Source organism: Camelus bactrianus, chromosome 19, assembly GCF_048773025.1.
Source record: "Camelus bactrianus isolate YW-2024 breed Bactrian camel chromosome 19, ASM4877302v1, whole genome shotgun sequence".
NCBI lineage: Eukaryota > Metazoa > Chordata > Mammalia > Artiodactyla > Camelidae > Camelus > Camelus bactrianus.
The window spans coordinates 32,364,330-32,383,178 of record NC_133557.1 but is presented as its reverse complement, the minus strand read 5'-3'; the positions used below and the strand labels follow the sequence as shown (position 1 = coordinate 32,383,178).

The window sequence follows — 18,849 nt, the reverse complement described above, 5'->3', positions numbered from 1 at the left end:
AGGTGATTAAACTTTCTAGAGACCATTTTGGTCATTCTTGAAATTAAAGAGAAACCTTTATTTTCAACAAAACTGCCTAGAAGAGATGGTTCATTGATCCACTAGGAAAGAATCTCTCACCACATACAGCACCAAAATATGTATTTAAAAAATTAAAAACACACAGCCCGCTCCTCACACACACGCATTTCCCCAAAAGCCACGCATCCCAGACCAACAGGGTGAACAGATCAACCCAGTGCCCTCGCACAAAAGGAGTCTGTGAGTCAGGATTTACAAACTTACAGTCTTTCCTATGAAAAAAACAGAAACAAACGAAAAACCAAGCGGGTAAGGAAAAACCTCTACACGAAGGCCTGACGAGACTTGGGAGAACGAAGAAAGCGCACTGTCTGCCTATGCGCCCCCAGGAAGCAAGACCCCCAGCGGTGCTGCTCCTGCCCCAGCGGCCGGGCCCTGGGGGCCGGAGAAGCCCTGCAGGAGCCAGGCGCCCCACGCACCCGCGGCGCAGGGCAGGCGCCAGCCTTCCAGGGAGACAGCGTCTTTCACCACGCGCTTTCCTGCGCTTCCAAGGGCCGGTTTCCCCTTTAGAGACGGTGCTGGGTCAGAGAGGAGTGAGGGGGTAAGAGTTCTCTGCTGCGGGAAGGTCCTGGGCCCAGACGGCGCCGTCACGAGCCCCGTGCGGGGCTCGCTGCAGACTCTACTTGGGCTCCTCGATCACACCTTTGCTCAGGTCTGTCATTTTGGGGTATTTTACTTTCTTCTGGTCCAGCTCATTCTGAGCCCAAAGGAGGAGTTTCAGTAATTTTGCCAGCTTGGGTGTTGACTCACGGTTTTCATAATCCAGGACAGCTTGGTTAACCTCACTCCACACCTGGAAAGTAAACACATCTAATAAAGGCAACTGCACACGCGGAGCACCAGCAGAGAGGGTGTGGTCACAGCGTTCACTTCACTCCCCTAGGAGACCATCTTCACACGAGAAGCGTCTTGTTTACTTAAAGACATCGAAGCCCGTGACCATGACGCACTCTGGAGGATGTGAAACACATTCCTTGCCCAGAGGTGCTCACGGTGCGGTCAGCAGGTGTCACGTCTGGCCCAGGTGGCGGTTACATGCCAGGAGCCTGGCATAAGAGTCCGGCAGAGAGGAGAGCCCAGGGGGTGGTCCTGGTTCCATCCTCACCAGCCTCAAGAGAACACCTGAGGTTGGCCCCAGGGCTGCGCCCCTTCCAACACCACGGAGGCCACCGGAGAAGGGGGCTGTGGCCAGGAGGTGACCAGCTGTCCCGTGGCTGTAACTCAGAGAAGCAATAAGGAGAGCAAACATTTGGGAAGCAAATATGGGACCTGAATTAAAAATCTATGAGACGCCTGTTTCTAAACATCTTCAAACAGGAGGAAGGTTGAAATAAAAGACAAAAATCGGCGAAGCGCCTCAATTACCACGTAGTAGAGAAATTTAGGACGCTTTGCGCTCCTAGTTTGACAGGATGAGAGTTTAAAAATCAGGCGGAAAAAATCAGTATCAAATGAGGGAGGAGCTGGGGCCATCCCCACACACTGTCACAGCCATAAGCCACGTCCCCCGCTGTCCGGAGGCCCCCACCCACCGTGAGCGCCCACCGCAGCAGCGGGGGAAGGCCAGCCCGGGCCCCACCTTCTGCCTCTGCATCATGTTCAGGAGGTCTCCGAAGGGCGACTCCTCCGGGTTGTCGAAGGCCAGCAGTGCCAGTGTGCGCTCCATCTCCGTCAGGCACTCCCGGCTCTCCTCGCCCTGCTCAGCCAGCTGCGTCTGCGCGAACTCCAGCGCCGCCTCCGTCTCCCGCTGGCGGATCAGCTCGATCAGGTGCTGCTGCTGCTCAGCGACAAGGTGGCCGGGCGTGAGTGCGCAGCGGCCAGCACCGCCCAGCGTGGCCGCACTAGCTTCTAGTCAGAAGGGCATCCAAGGGGCAGAGTTCCCTAGCATCTCTGAGCTATTAAATGTGCATTTTTCAAGCGAGGAATAGCTTCTGAAATACATAAGACAACAGCTAACACAAACCCCTTCCCCACGTAAATCAAAACAATATTCTATCAACGCAAATTAGTCTCGTTCCTTGGGAATCACCGTGAATCACCTTAACTTATTATTGAGTGTCTGCAAACCAGACGCCCCTCCGGCAAAACTCACTTGCAGGTGGAAGTAAAGGTGCCGGTTTGTGTCCAGGAGCTCTGGGTGGAGGCTGTTGATCAGCGCGATGGCCTCCTGAATCTGGCCTTTCAGGATCATCTCCCGGATTTTGATTCGCTCATCAAGTGTTTCGAGATCAACACTAGGTTCAATCCCAGATTCCATTCGAAATTTCTCTGCTGCTTCCTTAAAGCCCTCTGAAAATGAAAACCATCGTCATTGCTCGGAGAGTCAGCAGGACGTGACATGAAGCCTTTTTCACTCTTGAAAGCCCACTGGCCTGGAGAGTAACCTCAGGTACGAGCTGCCCTTCTTCAGGGATTTGGTGTTAACGCCTCTGCGACTTGCTAGCTATGCCCCTGAGGTGCAGACATCCGAAAGGCTGCACGTCTTCACCGCCCAACCCACTCAAACACTCTGACTCCCCCTGCCCGAGGCGAGGACGTGCGCTGTGGCTCCCAGTAGAGGGCCTGGGGACCTGGCCACGCCCACTCTTAGCGAGTTGACAGCTCTCAACATCAAAGCAGCATCCTTGCACACACATACACCCCCCAACACGTGTGCACACAGCTATAGGCCGCCATTTCCTCACCACCTTTCAAAAAAAAAATCTTAAAAAAGACTAACGTGAGGCAGAGGATCGGGGTGCTGGGAACTAGCAGGAAAGAGAGCCACACCTTTTGGAAACAAGGCGGTTTTTTCACCCCAGAGCTACCCTCTTCCTTTCTAGAACCAAAGAGGGCTGCGTGTCAGCCGCAGAGAATGCTCTCCCTTCTACACGCTTCTGCCCCACCCCTCTTCTGAGGTGGGCACCCCTTTAGAAACAGTCCAGGACCAGAGTTACCGGGCTGGCCAGAAGACAGCAATTACCCAGGCCTTACACGTACTTCAGAGCACTCTTAATTATCTTCATCAACTGTAAAAACGTCAAAGGCCAAGAAACAGGATTATGCCTTAGGTCTCGGATACCTGGAATCATGAGCTCGCCTCCAGAAGAGATACCTCTTTCAAAGGAGAATTACAAGTTTGCTAAACCAGCACTGTGTTTTAATGACAGCTGAGCACAACCCAACTTCCCCACGGAACGTTAGTGGTGAAGTCTGACTGTGCGCACACAGGGAGAACTCTGCCCAGGGGCAGTATCCCTGGCGCAGGCGGTTACCTGTGACCAGGTAGTTCATGATGAGGCGGTTCATGTCTGCTCGCTGGACGTGTAAGTTATTGAGTTTTTCCATCCACTCATCTTTCGTGATTTCATCGGGTTTTTCTGTGTAACTCATTCTGATTTACTTCTACAGGAAAAAGAATTATATTTTAAGAATTGGTGAGGAATGCTATGACAATTGTGATCACTTCAGAAAAAAATACAGCGACATAGCAGGAAGTAAAAGGGAATGAGTGAGAAGATACTTAAAATGTGGGAACCAGCTAGTGCAAAGGGTCTGAGACTCAAACACAGGTTCAGGGACCAGAAGGAAGGTGGGGTGTTTAGGAGGCAGGATGAACGCAAGGAAGAGCCACGGGACTCAGAGGCAGGAGGGCAGCTGGGGTCAGATTAAGGCCTTCAGGTGACGGAGAAGCTTAGATGTGTTCTCTAAGGACAAAGGACAGCCACGGGGTACAAGCTACAGAATTTCATGCTATAACGTATGTGCTAAAAAAATGCCACAATCACACACCCACCAGACTCACAAAATCGTGTGTTAACAGGAACATCGCATTCTCCTGAACTCCCCTACACTGCTGTCAGAAAATACTGCACTGCAAAAGCATTTGGCAGCTGCACATGTGTGCTCCTTGCAGCCAGTTCTACTGCTAGATTGAGACCCTCGAAGACTCACCACAGTGTGCTAGACACAGATAAGCCTGCTCACAGAAACAGCGTTCAAAATGGCAAAGATACGGAGGCGTCCCCACCATGTTCATTCATCAACAGCACGGACAAACGAAATGTGGTTTACAGGACCACAATCCCTGGCCCAAAGCCCTTGGGCAGATTGGTTTCATAATTCAGAACTGTTCAGATCGTACAAAGACTATCTGGCATAATTTACCGTGTGTTGTATGACAGTCTCACTGGAGTCTGGGGCAGCACCCCATAATCAAATATTATTTCTTCAGTGAAATGTATGAGTATTCATACTAAGTGGAATAGAAGCCATTAAACAGGCTTTGCTAGGTTAGGTTTTGCCAACAAATAGGATAAAAACAAAAACAAAAACTTGGTTTTCAGAGTTATCTGGATTTTAGGGTAGCTAGGAAATGACTGTGATCATGTTCACGTCACAGAATTTGCTAAAGTAGTTAAAATAAATGAACACAACCGTATGGATGACTCAGAAACCAGCTGGACGAATAAAGCAAACCACAGCACAGGCCCAAGTGGGACAGTTTTGTAAAAAACAAAAACCAAGACAAGGTCTATAATATTTGTTTAGCAGTAAACAACATATGTAACAAAACTGTTCTGTTATTGTTTTAAGTAAGGGCATGAAACAGGAAACTCAGGAGGTGGTTACCATGGAAAAGGGGGCCCTGGGAGCATCTGTTGGGCTCTCAAGATGGGTGGTGAGCCCACCACTGTCCACTTCAGTTTTACCTTCTGTAACTGACAGACATTCTTGATATTAGTTTATACGTAGCAAAGTACATGCTAAAGTGCTTCAATAAATAAAAGCAATTAAAAGATGGCTCTGGTTTCCCAGTGGACATGGGAAGACCACGGGGTGGTTGGTGACAGCTGAGCAGGAAGACCACCGAAGAGCTGCCCAGTCCAGAGAGCAGTAGCAGCAGAAGAGCCTGAGGGCACAGTCCCTCAAGGTTCTGTGGACAGAGAGCCAAGGGGCCCTGCTGCTGGACCCAGTGTGGAAGGTAAAAGAACAAGACTCCAGGACCATGGGAGGTTTCAAGCTTGAGACCTTGGAAGATGGAGCCAGAAGTGAGGAGGAAGGGCTGGGAGTGGAACAGGTTTGAGGAGCTGGGCAAGTCTGGGCTATTAGACACGCAGCCACAGAAGTCAAGCAGGCACCTGGATTATAGGTCCCCAGATCAGCACCGGAAACATTAATTAGGGAAATATCCGCCACAAAATGATACTGAAAGCCAAGAGTTTGCCAAAGATGGCAAAGGGAGAGAGTGTGGGCAGGGAAGCAAAGCGGTGCAGGACAAAGTCCTGGGTACTTGGCGGATGCCAAACTCCGAGATCAGCAGACCGGAGGTGTAGCAGAAAAAAACTGGCGGCAAGACAAAATCGAGAGGTGTCGCTCATACAAACACCCTCTCTCAGAGCTACGACCAACTGCATAACTCGCTCAGATCAAGCTCTTATTCTGAGGCAACAGGGCGATATTTGAAAGTAACAACTTCGGAGAACTGGCCCGTTGTTCTGCGCAAGACGGATTCAGCAGTTAAATACTCAACAGACATAATTAAATGTCCCAATTCTGAAGCCGAGGAACACTTGCTTGCCAAGCAGCAAGTACGTCCTCACCAGCTCAGTCTGCTCTGAAGCGGTTCTGTATTAAAATAGCTCCCTTCCCAGAGACACCTGTGCCGTGTTTCTGTAACTGTCACTTTCTAGCTGGCGACCACCTCTGAACACTGCAGCCTTCACTCGAAACGTGCTCCCGTTAAGAGCAAACACCGAATTACACAGCCCGGGCACCACCACGTTAGGAGTCTACTCCTGCCGGAGGAAAGGGGGCAGTTTGACTTGCAAAACTCGAGGGCGCCGCCTGCACCGAGGACGCGGCCCGACTCTGACACCCACTTGGACCTTCGACCCCGGAAGGCTCCCAGCGCGGGCCCGGCCGGCCCGGCGCACTCGGCGGCAGCGCGGCGACCCGGCCCGGCCCCATCTCTGGCTCGCCTCCACCCCCTACCCGTTCCCCCCCGCTCCCCGGTCCCGACTCCTGCCCGGGCCCTCCCCCCGCGGGCCCTCCGTCTCGCCGCCCCCGCCTGCCGCGCTCCCGCGGGGCCGCTCGGCCCGGCCGCCTGGGCCCGCCGCGGCCATCTTACCGTGCGGGCTCCGCCTGCCGCGCTCGGGTCTGGGGTCTCCGCGGCCGCTCTGGGGGCCGGGCCGGGCGGGGAGGGGGCGGCGGCGCCGGGGAGGGGGAGGCGGCGGCGGGGGCCGCGGCGGAGGCGGGGGCGGGGGCGGGGAACGGGAGGGCAGACGCACCGGCGGCCGCCCCCTCAGCCACTTCCCGCGAGATCGTGAGATCGCAAGCCGGCAGCCAATCAACTGCTCCCACGAGGGGGCGGGGCGCGGCGGCCGCCCGGAAGCGCGGAACTCTAGCTTCCGTCCTTGCGTACCCTCGCGGCGCCCTCGCTCTACGGATTGGCGCGAGAGTCAAAAGGCGTCGGCCGCCTCTGGGTAAGATGGCCGCCGTGGAGGCGTCGTTGTGGGGGAACTTCGCGCCAGGACGGCGACATCTGGACTGAGTCGGAGGCGGAGGTCCCAGCGTCCTTTCTGTCGTTTGTGTGAGTCTGAGGGCAGGGGGCGCGTGCGGGGTCAGGCGCCGGTGCTCCTCGCAGCCCCGAGGCGGGGTCCCTCCCGACCCAGCGCCTGCCTTCGCGCAAGCCTGGGAGGATCCGCCAGGGAGCGGCGGCCGGGAGCTCTCTGTTCCGATCGTTGGGGCGGCTCCGGGGCTACGCGATCGGGTCGCAGAACGCGCCCTCGCTCGCTGTCAGATGAGTCAACAGGGACGGGCCTGCCCTCGGGGAGCCCCCCGCCGGGAGCCCGGTGGTCCTTCGCGCGCGAGCTCCCCGCGGCCCGGGGCCCGGTGGTCTTTCCGCCCGTGGCTCCTAAGCCGCGCCGGCGTTGGGCAGGGGCTGCAGCCTTATGCGCCGGGGCCCCGAGGTGCTGCGTGCGGCCGCAGAGGCGCAGTATACACATTTGTGCTTTCACATGGTTCTTATTGTCCGTTTGTTGGAGTGGAATGCAGACTCAGAGCAGGGTCTCGTTTTCCCGCTGCTGGAGAGTAGAGTTAAAAGATTTTAGAGCTTTTCAGGCAGGAAATTGAGCCCTTTATCGGATGAAATCCGACGTCCTCCTGAATTGGAAGTCAGGGGTTAGATGGCTTCCTGTGATTGCTCAAAAGTGAACTAAATAACGTGAAAGTGGTGTTGGACTTCCGGCAGAAAGTTAAGTGCAACTCGGCAAATGGGTTTGACAACGACGACTGATTACCGACATTTTCCGTTAGTGGAGTGAGTTAAATCTGCAGGTCCGAAGTTTGGGCACAAATCTACTTAAAATGCAGATGCCAGTGTGGTACTTGTCTGTAACATCCTGATCAAGGACTTAATCCCATAAACAACTTTAGATGCCAACTTCATAGTGCCCGTGGAGGTGCAGATTTTAAAAATTCTTTTCAAGGGTGAGCGAGCAGAAAGCAGAGTTCCGGTGCCCTAAGGCGCTAGAATGCTCGCGTCTGAAGGGGCTGCGGCTGTGCCTTCTCTGCGGGTCGGAGGTTGAGGCCTCTCCCCCAGAAAGCCGCTAGTCACCTGGTCCTGCCCATCCTTAATCCTGTCTGAAGACTGGCTGCTGTTTTGTTCCCAGCTCCTCCCTGAGAACGTTGAGGCTGTCCTCTCTGCTTCTTGAGTTGCCCCTCCCAGGGGTCCTGCCAGCTCCTTTCTGAAACCCACCCAGTAGGCAGGGTGATCTCTCCCGGTCCCTGCCCTCTTCACACCCGTCGGAGGACACCCTCCCAAAGTGAGCACGGCTGAGAGCCTCATCGCTCCTACTCTTTCTCTCTCCAACCCAGGTCTCAGATTCTCTCCCCTCTGGGTTCGCAGCACTGCCTGGGCTAACTCCCAGGAGCGGGGAGACCTTCCCTGACGAAGCAGGAGGTAGTGCCTCTCCTTTTGCTCACGTGGTCCCCTAAACTGCCCTTTCGCAGCACATTACGTCCCTGATGCTGAACAGTGTGGCACAGCTCACCCCAGACGTGGATATCTGGGACGTGGCACGAGTTCCACAAACACTTGTTGAGAAGATGGAGGAGTAGATGACTGAGTGGTGATGGGGACTTGACTAGAAGCAGTTTCAGCAGAAATGGACAAAGGGGGAAGTTAGCAGCCCTTGGTGGGCTGACAGTTTGTAGGGCAACAGAAGAGAAAGAAGTGGAAGATGAGCTCAATGGTGCAGCCTGGTTGGCGAGGTGGCGGTGGTGGCACCAACGGCAGAAGAACCATGAGGATGATGGGTGAGAGGAGGGGGAGGAACGGGGAAGAGTTCAGGTCGGCCTCTTGGAGTTTGAGGCACCCGTGGGACTGTCTAAAGCTGGTGGGAAAGGTGAGGCTGGGAGTGAAGGTTTTGTGGTAACACCTTGTGAGGGTTGATGAGCACTCAAAGAAAGTCCGTTGAGAGGAGGAGTGGACCAGGTCCAGAATCCACTGAGGGGATCCACCGGGGAAGCCCCGGGGCAGTTTCTAGCAGATGTGATCAGCAGTGTCGGGGCCAGCAGGCGGGGCACCTGGTGAACTTGGGCAGCGTCTGGTCATCATAGGGCAGTGAGCCCAGAGGGGCGAGGTGCCCGACAGAGGGGACCCGGCTGTGACTGGGCTAGCGGCCGCCGTGGGAGGAGTCAGCGGCTGGGATGATTACAGGCAGCACCGAAGCACAGGGGCTGGTGGCTGAGTCGGAGGGAGGCATGTCAAGGGGAATATCTGGGGGCAGTTGGGTTTACAGGGTGGGACCATGGCCAGAGGAGGCCTGGATGGATGGGGAGGTTCAGCAGTCAAGAGCTCCTTTTGCATGTCAGGTTTCCAGGTGCATTTGAGGCATTGGGTGGGGAGGTTAGGGGAGCAGGTGGAAAGGTGGTAGAGGCGAGCACAGCACGAGTGCAGGAGGACCCTGGGCCCGAGCCCTGAAGACCCCAGCGCACAGCGAGGTGTTTGGGGCATGTGTCGCTCTTCATCTGGGACAGTGAGCAGGTTGACAAGATTTCAGCCTGTGGGGTCGTGAACTGGCTTCTGGAAGGGAAAGAGGTGGGCCTGGGGCAGGGGGAGCAGCCAGGTGGCCAGAGCTTCTGCTGTTCTCCAAGCCCAGGGGGAGTTTCATCTTGACAGATTAGCACGTTTTTCTCTCTTTGTTATTGTTTTTTTTTTAATTGAGGTATAGTAGAGGTACAATATTATATGAGTTTCTGGTGAACAACATAGTGATTCACAAGTTAGCAGTTCTGTAAAGAGAGATGTTAAAGGCTTATTAGTTTTAAAAGAGCATAAAAGAGTTTTTTAAAAGGGAAATGCATTTTGAGAATAAAATACACAGTGGTTCTTTTAAACAAATCCTGGACTGCTCAACAAGCAGGCTACCACCCGTGTTTCACAGAACCACAGTATTTGGGGTGGTGTTTCTATCTTTCAAACCCCAAAAGCATAAAATCAAACCCATACCCATTGGAGCCCTGCTTTCAAGGGGAGTTTTGGCAAAATCAAACCTGATTCTTGGGGTTAATGTATAAACTGCTCAGAATCATTACCACGAGTAGGCAATAAACTCCAAAAAGCCAATTTCCATAGCCTTAGTTTTTCACAGTATTCTGTCTTGAAATTCTGCGTGAAGATGTTAAAGGGAGTAGGGAGACTTTTATTACTATTTAGTTCTGCCGCGTATATTCAGGTGCCATGAGTCTTGGCCTGCGAAGCCCGTGCACTGGGGTTGGAGATGGCCTCCCTCCCCCGCCCCCCTTGCCTTTCTAGGCTCTACCGCAAAGTCAGGACGCACTGGTGTGTCACAGGTTTCTTTGGATGGATAAAAGCAAGAGTGAAGTTTTTCTTGATCTTTCAACTCCCGCAGAAGTTGTGACATAAAGTGGGGTGGTGTGGGGGCCGGCCGGGGGAGCACAGGCAGCAGGCCTGCCTGGCCGTTCCGGGCCCAGTCAGTGCACTGTTCGCAACCACTTCCTGTTGAGATGGTGGTTCCCTTCAGGCCTGGCTGGTGGGGACCTGATACATATGTTGCTGTAGACACAGGTACAGACAGATGTGCTCACACGTAAACAAAGAGCCCATACTGTGTAGCTGTGTGTCTGTGTGCGCTTTGAGGTTTTTTTTTTTTTTTTTTGCCTGAGCCCGGCTATTCTGATCAGATGTCAATTTGGGAGGTAGAAGCGTTGAGTGAAAATGAGGCATCCTTTTCAATTGGTAACCACATGTTCCTTTTTAAAAACACACTCTCAAAATTTTGTTTTTGCGTTTTTAACTTTAAAACCTTGTGTTTACTCTCTAAGTGCTTTTACTTTCCGTTGGAACAAAAGGAACTTCTGTCTGTCTGACCAGCTCCCAGGATTTTGCATTCCTCCGTACCATCGGAAAGGGCAGCTCTCTTGGGCTCCTGCCTTCTGTGGACAGGTTTGGGAGCTCTTGTTTCTCCTTGGATTTCTGCAGTTGAGAAGCACCTGGTCCAGTTGGGACCTCAAGACTGTTTTGGCATTGGAAGGGTGTTTTCTGGGCGTTCGTTTTGCTGAGGTCCGGAGTAGAGGCTTTTGGGCGCCCTGTGGAAGCTCCTGGTTGCTCAGCCTCTGCTGTCCTGGTTGGCAGTTCCTTCGGATGCGTTCTTTCTCACTTTCGCCATTCTGTTTTTGTGAGTCAGGCAAGAACAGGAATTTATACGTTACGTTTTTTTCTATTTTGGACAAATCCAGAAAGCTACCATTAGACCTGACTTTCAGCAGTCTCTTACTTTTCAAGTATTGCATTTTGGGAAAAATAATCTATTAAATTGTAGCTGGTACGGTCGTAGCTGCCCCCTGCCCCTGCGGCCCCGCGGCCCCTGCTGCCAGCTGGCCTCAGAATGGGGACAGGTCTGCGGGCCTCGCCCTCGTCCTGGCACCGCTCTGTGAGGAGCGTGTGCAGGTGAACGGTGTGTTCAGGCACAACTATGTTACTCCTCAACTGCTTTTCTGTCAAAAGCTGTGAAGGCATTGATTTTCCTGCCCTTTTTATTTGGTGTGTTCCTTTGGAGATGGTTAGGAGATGAAGTCAACTAGAAAGGGAATACAGTTTTTATGCCTTGTATGTGTTAAAATTTCTTCTGAAATTAACTGCATTTACTTTTTTCACTAAACTCGCAGGGGACAGAAGACGTCTCAGAGTAGCAGGACCATCCTAAGAGGCATGAATGACACACTGTGCTCCGTGAGCGTGGTCCCTCTGGTGTAGGTGACAAGCTGGGGCTTTCTTACAGGAGAGGCGGCTCCTTGGATTTGCGTTTCTGTCTGAAGGGCTCTGGGAAGTGGTGGACGTGGGAAGGACGCATCTAGCCCCGCTTCTTGCCGTCGATCCGGGCCTCCCAGAGGTGGGGCGGCCTCGGAGCCACAGCGCTGCCGCTCCGCTCCCGCCGGTCACAGCACCAGGCCCTGCTGCTGCTGGCGAGCGGTGGCACTCTGTCCGCAGGGCCAGCTGCAGCACCCGCGTAGAGGGTTGCTGGGCACAGCGTGCCTGGGTGACCCCCTCCTCCCACCCTGTTCCCTCTCCTAATCTTTCGCATTTTCCCGTTTACGTATTCTTTTGTATAAAAGACAGAAGATTAGTATGGTTCTCATTTGCTCCTTTGACTAAGGAGCCCGTCACGTTCCACAGCTGACTTTCAGTAGGTCTTTGGGGTTGGATGCAAAGGTTAACTCCTAATTTTCACTTTCCCCCCCACTTTTTTGTTTTTTGTTTGTTTGGTGGCCCCTTTTCCATCCTGCCTGTTAGTCCCCCTGCCCTGCCTCAGAGCAGCGCCCAGCAGGATCCACGTAGTCCACGAAGTTGCCTTTCCAGCAGTGACGCACAGGTGTGGGATGGCCCTCGTGGTGGACAAACAAAGGTCTGCTTAGGAATGGGGACCTGTCTCCCATCGTGGGCAGCACTGGTGGGCCAGTGACTTTACCAAAGGCAAAGGAGGACAGGAAAGGAGTTACTAGGTTACACTGCCAAAGACAGCAGCGGGCCCCACGGATGAGAGGGGCTTGGGTGAGCTGCAAGGGCAGGCGGGCAGGGTCTGTCATTGGGAGGAGGGGGCTGTGCACACGAGGAGTGGGGGCAGTGTGGTCAGACACGCACAGGTGTCTGACTGGTTGTGAGACCTGTAACAGGCTTCCTGACTGGTAAGGACAGGACGGAGACTTGTCTACCTAGGGTGTTGGGAGGCGGGCTGTTTCCTGCTGCAGTGGGTTTTGTTAGGGTAAACACAGGTCAAGAGATGTCTTTTATTTAATCCTGCAGAAATGCAGGTATGCGGGGTGGTCCTGCAGAGGGGAGTGGGGCACCGAGGGCCCTGGGGTGGGGGTTCTCTAACTTGAAAGCAGCTTCCGAGAGCAGCAGCCGGTTTTGGCTTCACACTTTCTTTAGCGAGGGGCCAAAGCCTGGGACTTAGCTCTGCTCTGCTTGGGGTGGTCTCCAGCTTATGGCGAGACCTTTCAGCACTGGTCAGATGACAGGACTGTGCGTGTGCACGCACCTCCAGTTGGCTGCTAGCTGGCTGTACATAGTGTAAGAGTGATGCCAATTCATTCGTTGCTCAGAAAAAGAAAAAGAAAATACAGTGGTTGATGCTTGTGTTAGTGATAATAAAAAAACGCTAGGTTTATCTGTGTTGGGAACCTGCATTCTGTCCCCAGGGAGTGATGGGGGGTGTATTTTGTAATAATCTTTTCATTCACCTTGATGGTTAAGAGTGCAGCCTCTGGGCGCCAGGCACCCTGGGGCCCTGGAACAGGGCAAGAGCAAAACTGAGGGGACAGCTTGTTGTCCTGAGAGGGCGGCTCCAGCCTGGTGAGCCCGCAGCCTGTGGTTTTCTGGCCTCAAGGATGCCTGTGTCTTTGCTCTACGCCAGGAACCCTCCAGCCCCTGACCACTGGGTCGGGGCCCCTGCAGTAGCCATTCTGGAAGAATCCTGTGGTTTTCCTCCAAACTGCTGACAGAGGCCAGGGAGGAGGAGCTAAGAGGGTCCCACGTTGATCTTGCCCCTTGGCCTCCCCTTCCCCTCTTGTCTCTCCTGCTCTGCCTCTGCCCTCCACCTCTGGCCTGGGTCTGAGTTTGAGTCCAGGTTCCCTAGGAACCTTGTCGGGGCCAGGCATCAGACCCACCCTCGACTTTGACCAGCAGGCCACTTCTCTGCCTGCCTGCCTTTGAATTCCAAATGAGAGGAACAATAAAGGTTTTACATTGTCCCTGCAAAGGGTGGAGCCTGTTGGGTCCTGCCTCACCTCTCAGGCCTCCAGGAGCTGGTGCCCTGCTTCGGGGGTTTCTTGTTGGGTCAGGTGCTCTGCTCAGGACCCTGCTTTCCAATGGGCTTTAACTCAAGGAGAGGAGGCTGAACACAGGAAGGCAGTTTTTTAAAAGGATCACTGAGTTTTCTGATGTGCTTTTCTGCTTTGATAAAGTTCCCAAATGTGTCTGTGAGGTGGGGCAGCGGGACCTGGTGTCTACACCTGCTGGTGACGCGCTTTTGTCAGAGACTGAAATCCCCGAGGGTGGAAGCCTGTGCGGCTTCCTGCTCCCTCCTGTTGTCAGCCCTCTGACCTTTGGGATTTGGCTTGCACACCTGGTGTATTTAGGAAAGAATCTGAGACAACCGGAGATTCCTTTTTAGTCTGTTTGCTCCTCTGAGTTCAGCTATGAAAAGTAAGTTTATTAGGAGGGAATATTTCTTAGCTAGTAGAGTTCAGGTGAAATGTACCCAAACTGCGCTTCCAGAAATGCCTTTTTCAGCAAGTGAGAGTGGCTCCCGTTAGGAGTGCAGACAGGTGAACTGGAATTACCTGAGGAGGCCGAGGAGGCCGGAGTAGGGAGAGGGTGGCAGGGACCCCTCAGCCCGCAGGCCCAGGGTCAGAGCCAGCTGCTGCTGAGAGGTTGCAAGCGGGAGGCACAGTTGTTGAGGGGGTGAGCAATTTCCTTTTACTGCGTAAGAGCCATCCTGAGGGTCACTGAGTGCTGTAATGACTGCAGGTGGGGCTTCCTGCAGCTCCTTTCCCTTCTGCCCACTTGCTTTTCCACCCCGAGCTGTCTCCTGCTTCCTCCTCCCGGCAGCTCTGCCTTTGGTGCCTTTCATCCCTCCGAGCACCCACCTGGAGCTGCATCTCAGTGAAAATCTCACTTTGCAGAAGGGCATTGCTACTGGTTTCGCTTCTTTGAAGGATTTTCAGCTGAAGGGGCTGAGTGGGGTGTCCTCACTCCAGCTCCCATTTACGGAGCCCTTTGCAGGGGGTCCCCATGTGAGCTTTCCCCTACAGCCCAGCATGTGAATCCCATTTTACAGACCACTTGCCCGAGATCACACTGCTTGTTCAAGCCGGTTTCAGCTACTTCTGTCTGGTTTCTAGACTTCTCACTACACCTATCTGGGGCAAACCTGAAGACAGTCAAGGTGGAAGAGCAGTATTCATCCCTGCAAGATTTGATGAAGGTAGTCCTCATGGAATCCCACCAGCAGAGACAAGCCGTGCTATGTTCCTTTGAAGGAGAGTCTCTTTCAGAACCTAGCAGGCTATGGGGTCTTTAAGATGTTTGTCTAAAAGCACAGCCTGAAAGCTGAGAGTTACGTTTTATTCAGTAGATTTTCTTAGGACTCAAGTCCAGGACACAGCATCTCAGATCACTCTAAAAGGCTATTCCAAAGCAGCAAGGTAGAAGCCAGGATATATGTCTTTCCAACAAAGACCCCCAGGTAGTCAGAACATCAAAAGATTACTGTTAATCAAAGAAAACCAGACACCTCAAGTTAAGGAATTTATCACTTTTCTCTATGTACGGGAAGGTGCAAAGGTCTGGACTCCTTGAAATCATTCCTTTGATATGCACCTAGCTGTCCAGGGCCTGTATGCTGTTCTTTCACATCCTGAGTTCCCTCCAGCTCACTGGGGCCGGAGGTGGAGGGGTGGGGGTGGCAGTAGCGGCTGATGACTCCATGGCCTCAGCATTCTTTGTTTACTGATACGGCTGCAATCTTTTTCACTCACACACACCTGCTCCCAGGCCCTGGTTCTCCTGCGTGGAAGCAGCTGGCAGGGCAGGAGTGCAGCTTTACTGCACACAGGGCAGTTTTCTGCTTTTTGCCCAGGGTTCCTGCTTCTAAGGAACGTGAGAGCAGGGAGCTGTAGAGGCAGTGATGGGGACAGAGGCCGGCCCTTGGTCAAGGAGTTAGTGTCCTCAGGGCTGGTGTCTGTAGTGTCCCAAGGAAGCAGGTGATTCCCCTCTGAGGTCCATTTGCTGAGTATTTGGGGGCAGGCAGGTGCTGGGGTGTCACTCGTCAGCACTGAGTGAAGAAAATCCAGGGGGAGGGTTATCATCGGCCATAGCCCTTTCCTTGCAACCCTGGTGGCCCAGTGTGCCCAGTTGTGTGAGCGCGCCTCTTTGTAGCCGTGCTTCCGCGGAGGCCGGGCTCGACTCCCAGAGAAGCTGGGAACGCGGTCTGGTGGGAAAGGAGCGCTGTGCCTTGCTCCTATCCTCGTCCCGGCCCCTTCTGCCACAAAGTGGGCCCAGGGCGACCAGCCAACGGAAGCCCAGGCACTGTGCGCTCCCTCGGGATGGCCGTACCCACAGGGGCGCGCGGCGCAGGGCAGGGGCGGGGCCTGGGCCAGTCTCCTTCCTCCGCCCGCCGTGAGGGGGCGCTGCGCGGCGCGCGGCCGGTCCGTCTAGCTCCACGTCTCGGTGGCCGACGTCTTCCGCTCGCAGCGCGGGCGGCCCTTCTAGCCCCGCATCTCGGTGCCGGCGCCGTGCCCGCCCGCTCTCCTGTCCCCTCGCTCCGCGGCGCTTCGAGGGAATGGCTGCGAAACTCTAGAGGCCTGCTGCCCGCGGTGAGTGGCGGCCGGGGCGGAGGGGCCGGCCGCCGTGGGGCCGCATCCGGACGGGCGGGGGCGGCGGCGCCCGGACCGAGCCCCCCCGGAGCCGCCGGGGCCGCGCCGGGCCGCGCTCCGCCGAGCGGAGAAGATGGCGGCGGCCGCGGGCCGGGGGGAGGGGCGGGCGGCGTGGGGGCGCGGGGCCCACTCCCGGGTCCGGCCGGGCCGGGCCGCCGCGGGCGGTGCTCGCCGTCGCGTCTCAGCCTGGACGGGCCGAAGGGAGCGCGGGCACAGCGCGGCCCGGTGCCCCGCGGCGGCGGCGCGCGACCGGAGAGGGGGAGGGAAGCGCTTTTTCCTGAAGTTCCGAGTCTGGCTGCATGGGCGCGGAAGTGATTCTGTTTCAAGAAACGGAGTAACGTAGAGTTGAATTCTCTCTTTAGTCCGGTGAGTTTCTCTAGACATCTTGCAGGAGGTGAAGTTTCGTTTTAGATAGAGGTTTTCTTTAAGGTGTGGTTCTGTTCGCTTTCAGGTAATTTCAGGCTTCTGATCGACTGCTCTTGTAAAGGCGAACATTACGTTAGTTGTGTGGTATTCGATGCAATAGGAAGCAAAAAAGAAGTTTGGAAAGTCGGTTTCGGTTTTTTTTAAGACTGTGTGCCCAGCCGCAAAATACAGAATTTTGGGGTTTATTGCGTGACTTGTCAACTCGATGTGTGACATGATACCGATTTGTGCTGTGTTGCCCGCTGGTCATCCTGAAAGAGGGAAGGGGCAACTCTCACCTTCGACGGGAGGCGTGCCGGCCCTGCCGTCCGCTGTGGCATTCCCGCCCCACGTTTCGCGCTCTCTTCTCGGCGTCTCCCGCTCCCCCGCCCGCTTGGGAGACCCTGGGGGTCAGGACAGGTTTTCCTCCCTAGATCTGACCCCTCAGACAGTGGGCCTAGAGTTGGGGCCTTGGGACAGCAGCACACGAGGTAGGTTGAGGGTGCTCTGTAATTGGCGGTTAGCCGTAGATGGCAGCATCCGTGTCCTTTGCGCGCTGGTGGAGCGCGATTTGAGCCTGTCTGGCATTTTGAAGGCGAAAAGGCGAATAGTAAGACTTTTTCCCAAGTATGTTCACAAACCTCAGAGCAGCCGTAGATTGGTACAGGGGTTGGGTTGGGGGAAGCAGAGCCTCCAGTGGGCGTTCCACCAAGGTGGACCCTGTTCTGAGCAGTTGATGAGTGCAAATTCGTTTCGACCAGTAGGGTGATCGGTACCATTCTAGCCTCCAGGAAGGTGAAGCACCTGTAAGGAACTTGTCCAGGAACACACAGCTGAGTTCTAACTGGGCTGTTGGGCCAACCCCAGACAAATGTCCCATGATTTTCCTGGCGTGATGTAGTCCCTGGCTTAAACACGCTTCCAAGAAGGTGCTTTAGGCGTCTGTTTTAAGGAAATAAAATCAAGGACCTTTAAAAAGATTTCTCAGTTTATTCAGTGAATACCAGAAAGGTGGCCTTCTCAGTCCTGGAGACAAGTGTAGTGGGGACTTGTGAGGGCCTCCTAGCTCCTTCATTGAAATCCAGTGTTGGCAGCCTTGTACCCTGGAACCTAGAGCCCTTACTGGCACTTGGGTTTGGCATACACACACCATCTCTATGACTAGCCCATTATTTTGCCATTTTTAACACAGCATAGACAACCCAAATGTCACCTGAGAGGACCCAGCCCCAACCCTGTGGTGAAACTTTCTGCCTAACGCATTTCCTAAGTGCTGTTTCCTTCTTGCCTGTGTTCTTGTAGACTTATTTTAATAATGAGTAGGAATAATATGTATTTTTAATTTACTTCTGATTTTCCAAGAGTTGTCTTTTATTAGTTTTTGATTGAATTCGGGCTATTTCAAGCAAAGTGAGTTATGCTTTGATAAGAAAAGACATTATAATAGGCCCTATGTGTAATGGTTAGCACTCTGGACTCTGATAAGAAAGGACACATTAAAGGTTGTGAGGTTGATGCCTCCCCTGGATGTCTGCTCGTTCCCACAGCGACCAGTGCTCCTCACAGCGTGTGCATGTGTGAGCATCACAATGGCTTGCTGAGGAGCTGTGTCACTGGAGCTTGGACACAGGGCGCCCGGTGCTTCAAGTGGGCCTTCATGAGGGTGGGGTTAGTCTTCATGGTGGGAGGAGAGGGATTGGAGTGGGGGCTTTGGCTCCCATTTTCTTTTTGGCGGAGGAGTTTGTGGGTCCTGCTGTTGACACTGTAAGTCCTCATTGATTAGGGGCCCCTTCCTGGGCAGCCCACAGACTGGTTCTTTTTAGTATGTGTTTTCTAGATGTTCCAGGTCCTGATTGTTTTCTATTTCTGCTAAGTGCTAATGTTTTACCTTTTTTATACACCTGTCCCATGATACCAGGTGACTTCCATTTGGCCCTTGGGGAGCCAAGATTGAATGTTTACAGGCCAGCTCCCTGTTGTCCTTGAGTCTGCGCTGTTGGCACCATGTCCGATAGAGACCTGATTTCTTGTATACCTGGTGGACTCAGAAAGTCCATTAAGGAAAATTTCCTGAAACAGAATCTCCTTTTTGCGTTCCTTGTGTAAACGGTGGAGCCCCTCCCAGTGGATATCTGACACTGCCCTCTTTATGGCCAGCACCGAGGGATGTGCGTGAGTTCCTTTCCAGAGGTTCTGTGATTAACAGTGACTTGAGGGGAGGTCACACACTGCCTGCATGGAGCGCACGTGGTCTGAGTGCCCGCACCCCCTTGCTTAGGCCTCACTCCGTTTTCTGAGCAGTGCAGCTGGCCCTTGAACGGCATGGCTTTGAGCTGCCCGGGCCCACTTACACAGGGCCCTGTTCAGGAGTAAACACTGCAGTGCTGCACAGGCCACAGCGTGCAGAGCCCGGGTGTGAGGTGT

General features: G+C 54.1%; 2 protein-coding genes across 6 annotated transcripts in view; one reads left to right on the top strand and one right to left on the bottom strand.

Moving 5' to 3' along the window:
• Positions 1-124: 124 nt before the first annotated feature.
• On the bottom strand, positions 125-6,343 carry GID8 (GID complex subunit 8 homolog). Of its 2 annotated transcripts, none has more exons than XM_074347598.1 (5): positions 6,191-6,343; positions 3,336-3,465; positions 2,174-2,370; positions 1,661-1,858; positions 125-874 (listed from the first exon to the last, which is right to left on the bottom strand). In XM_074347598.1, the coding sequence occupies exons 2-5, from the start codon at positions 3,451-3,453 to the stop codon at positions 701-703; spliced, it is 687 nt and encodes a 228-aa protein (XP_074203699.1). In that variant the 5' UTR covers positions 3,454-3,465; positions 6,191-6,343; the 3' UTR covers positions 125-700. The 2 variants fall into 2 exon arrangements, with proteins under 2 accessions (XP_074203699.1, XP_045372182.1); XM_045516226.2 differs by lacking the exon at positions 6,191-6,343 and adding an exon at positions 4,693-5,567.
• A 44-nt stretch (positions 6,344-6,387) lies between these two features.
• The window catches only part of DIDO1 (death inducer-obliterator 1), a 52,161-nt gene continuing 39,699 nt past the window's right edge, over positions 6,388-18,849 (top strand). For 3 of the 4 annotated variants that reach the window (XM_074347585.1, XM_074347586.1, XM_074347583.1), the window contains exon 1: positions 15,802-15,960. The gene's annotated coding sequence lies outside the window, so the exon portion shown is untranslated. Of the gene's footprint in view, positions 6,653-15,801; positions 15,961-18,849 lie in introns of those variants that run through there. The other variant, XM_074347584.1, reaches the window with a different exon arrangement.

Bases quoted from the DNA above. Each gene is read 5' to 3' on its own strand.
- GID8 (XM_074347598.1), bottom strand. From the start codon at position 3,453: ATGAGTTACACAGAAAAACCCGATGAAATCACGAAAGATGAGTGGATG. The intron at 2,371-3,335 runs GTAACCGCCTGC...TTTCATTTTCAG, and splicing joins CATGAACTACCTGGTCACAG to AGGGCTTTAAGGAAGCAGCA. The intron at 875-1,660 runs GTGGGGCCCGGG...TTTACTTTCCAG, and splicing joins ACATGATGCAGAGGCAGAAG to GTGTGGAGTGAGGTTAACCA.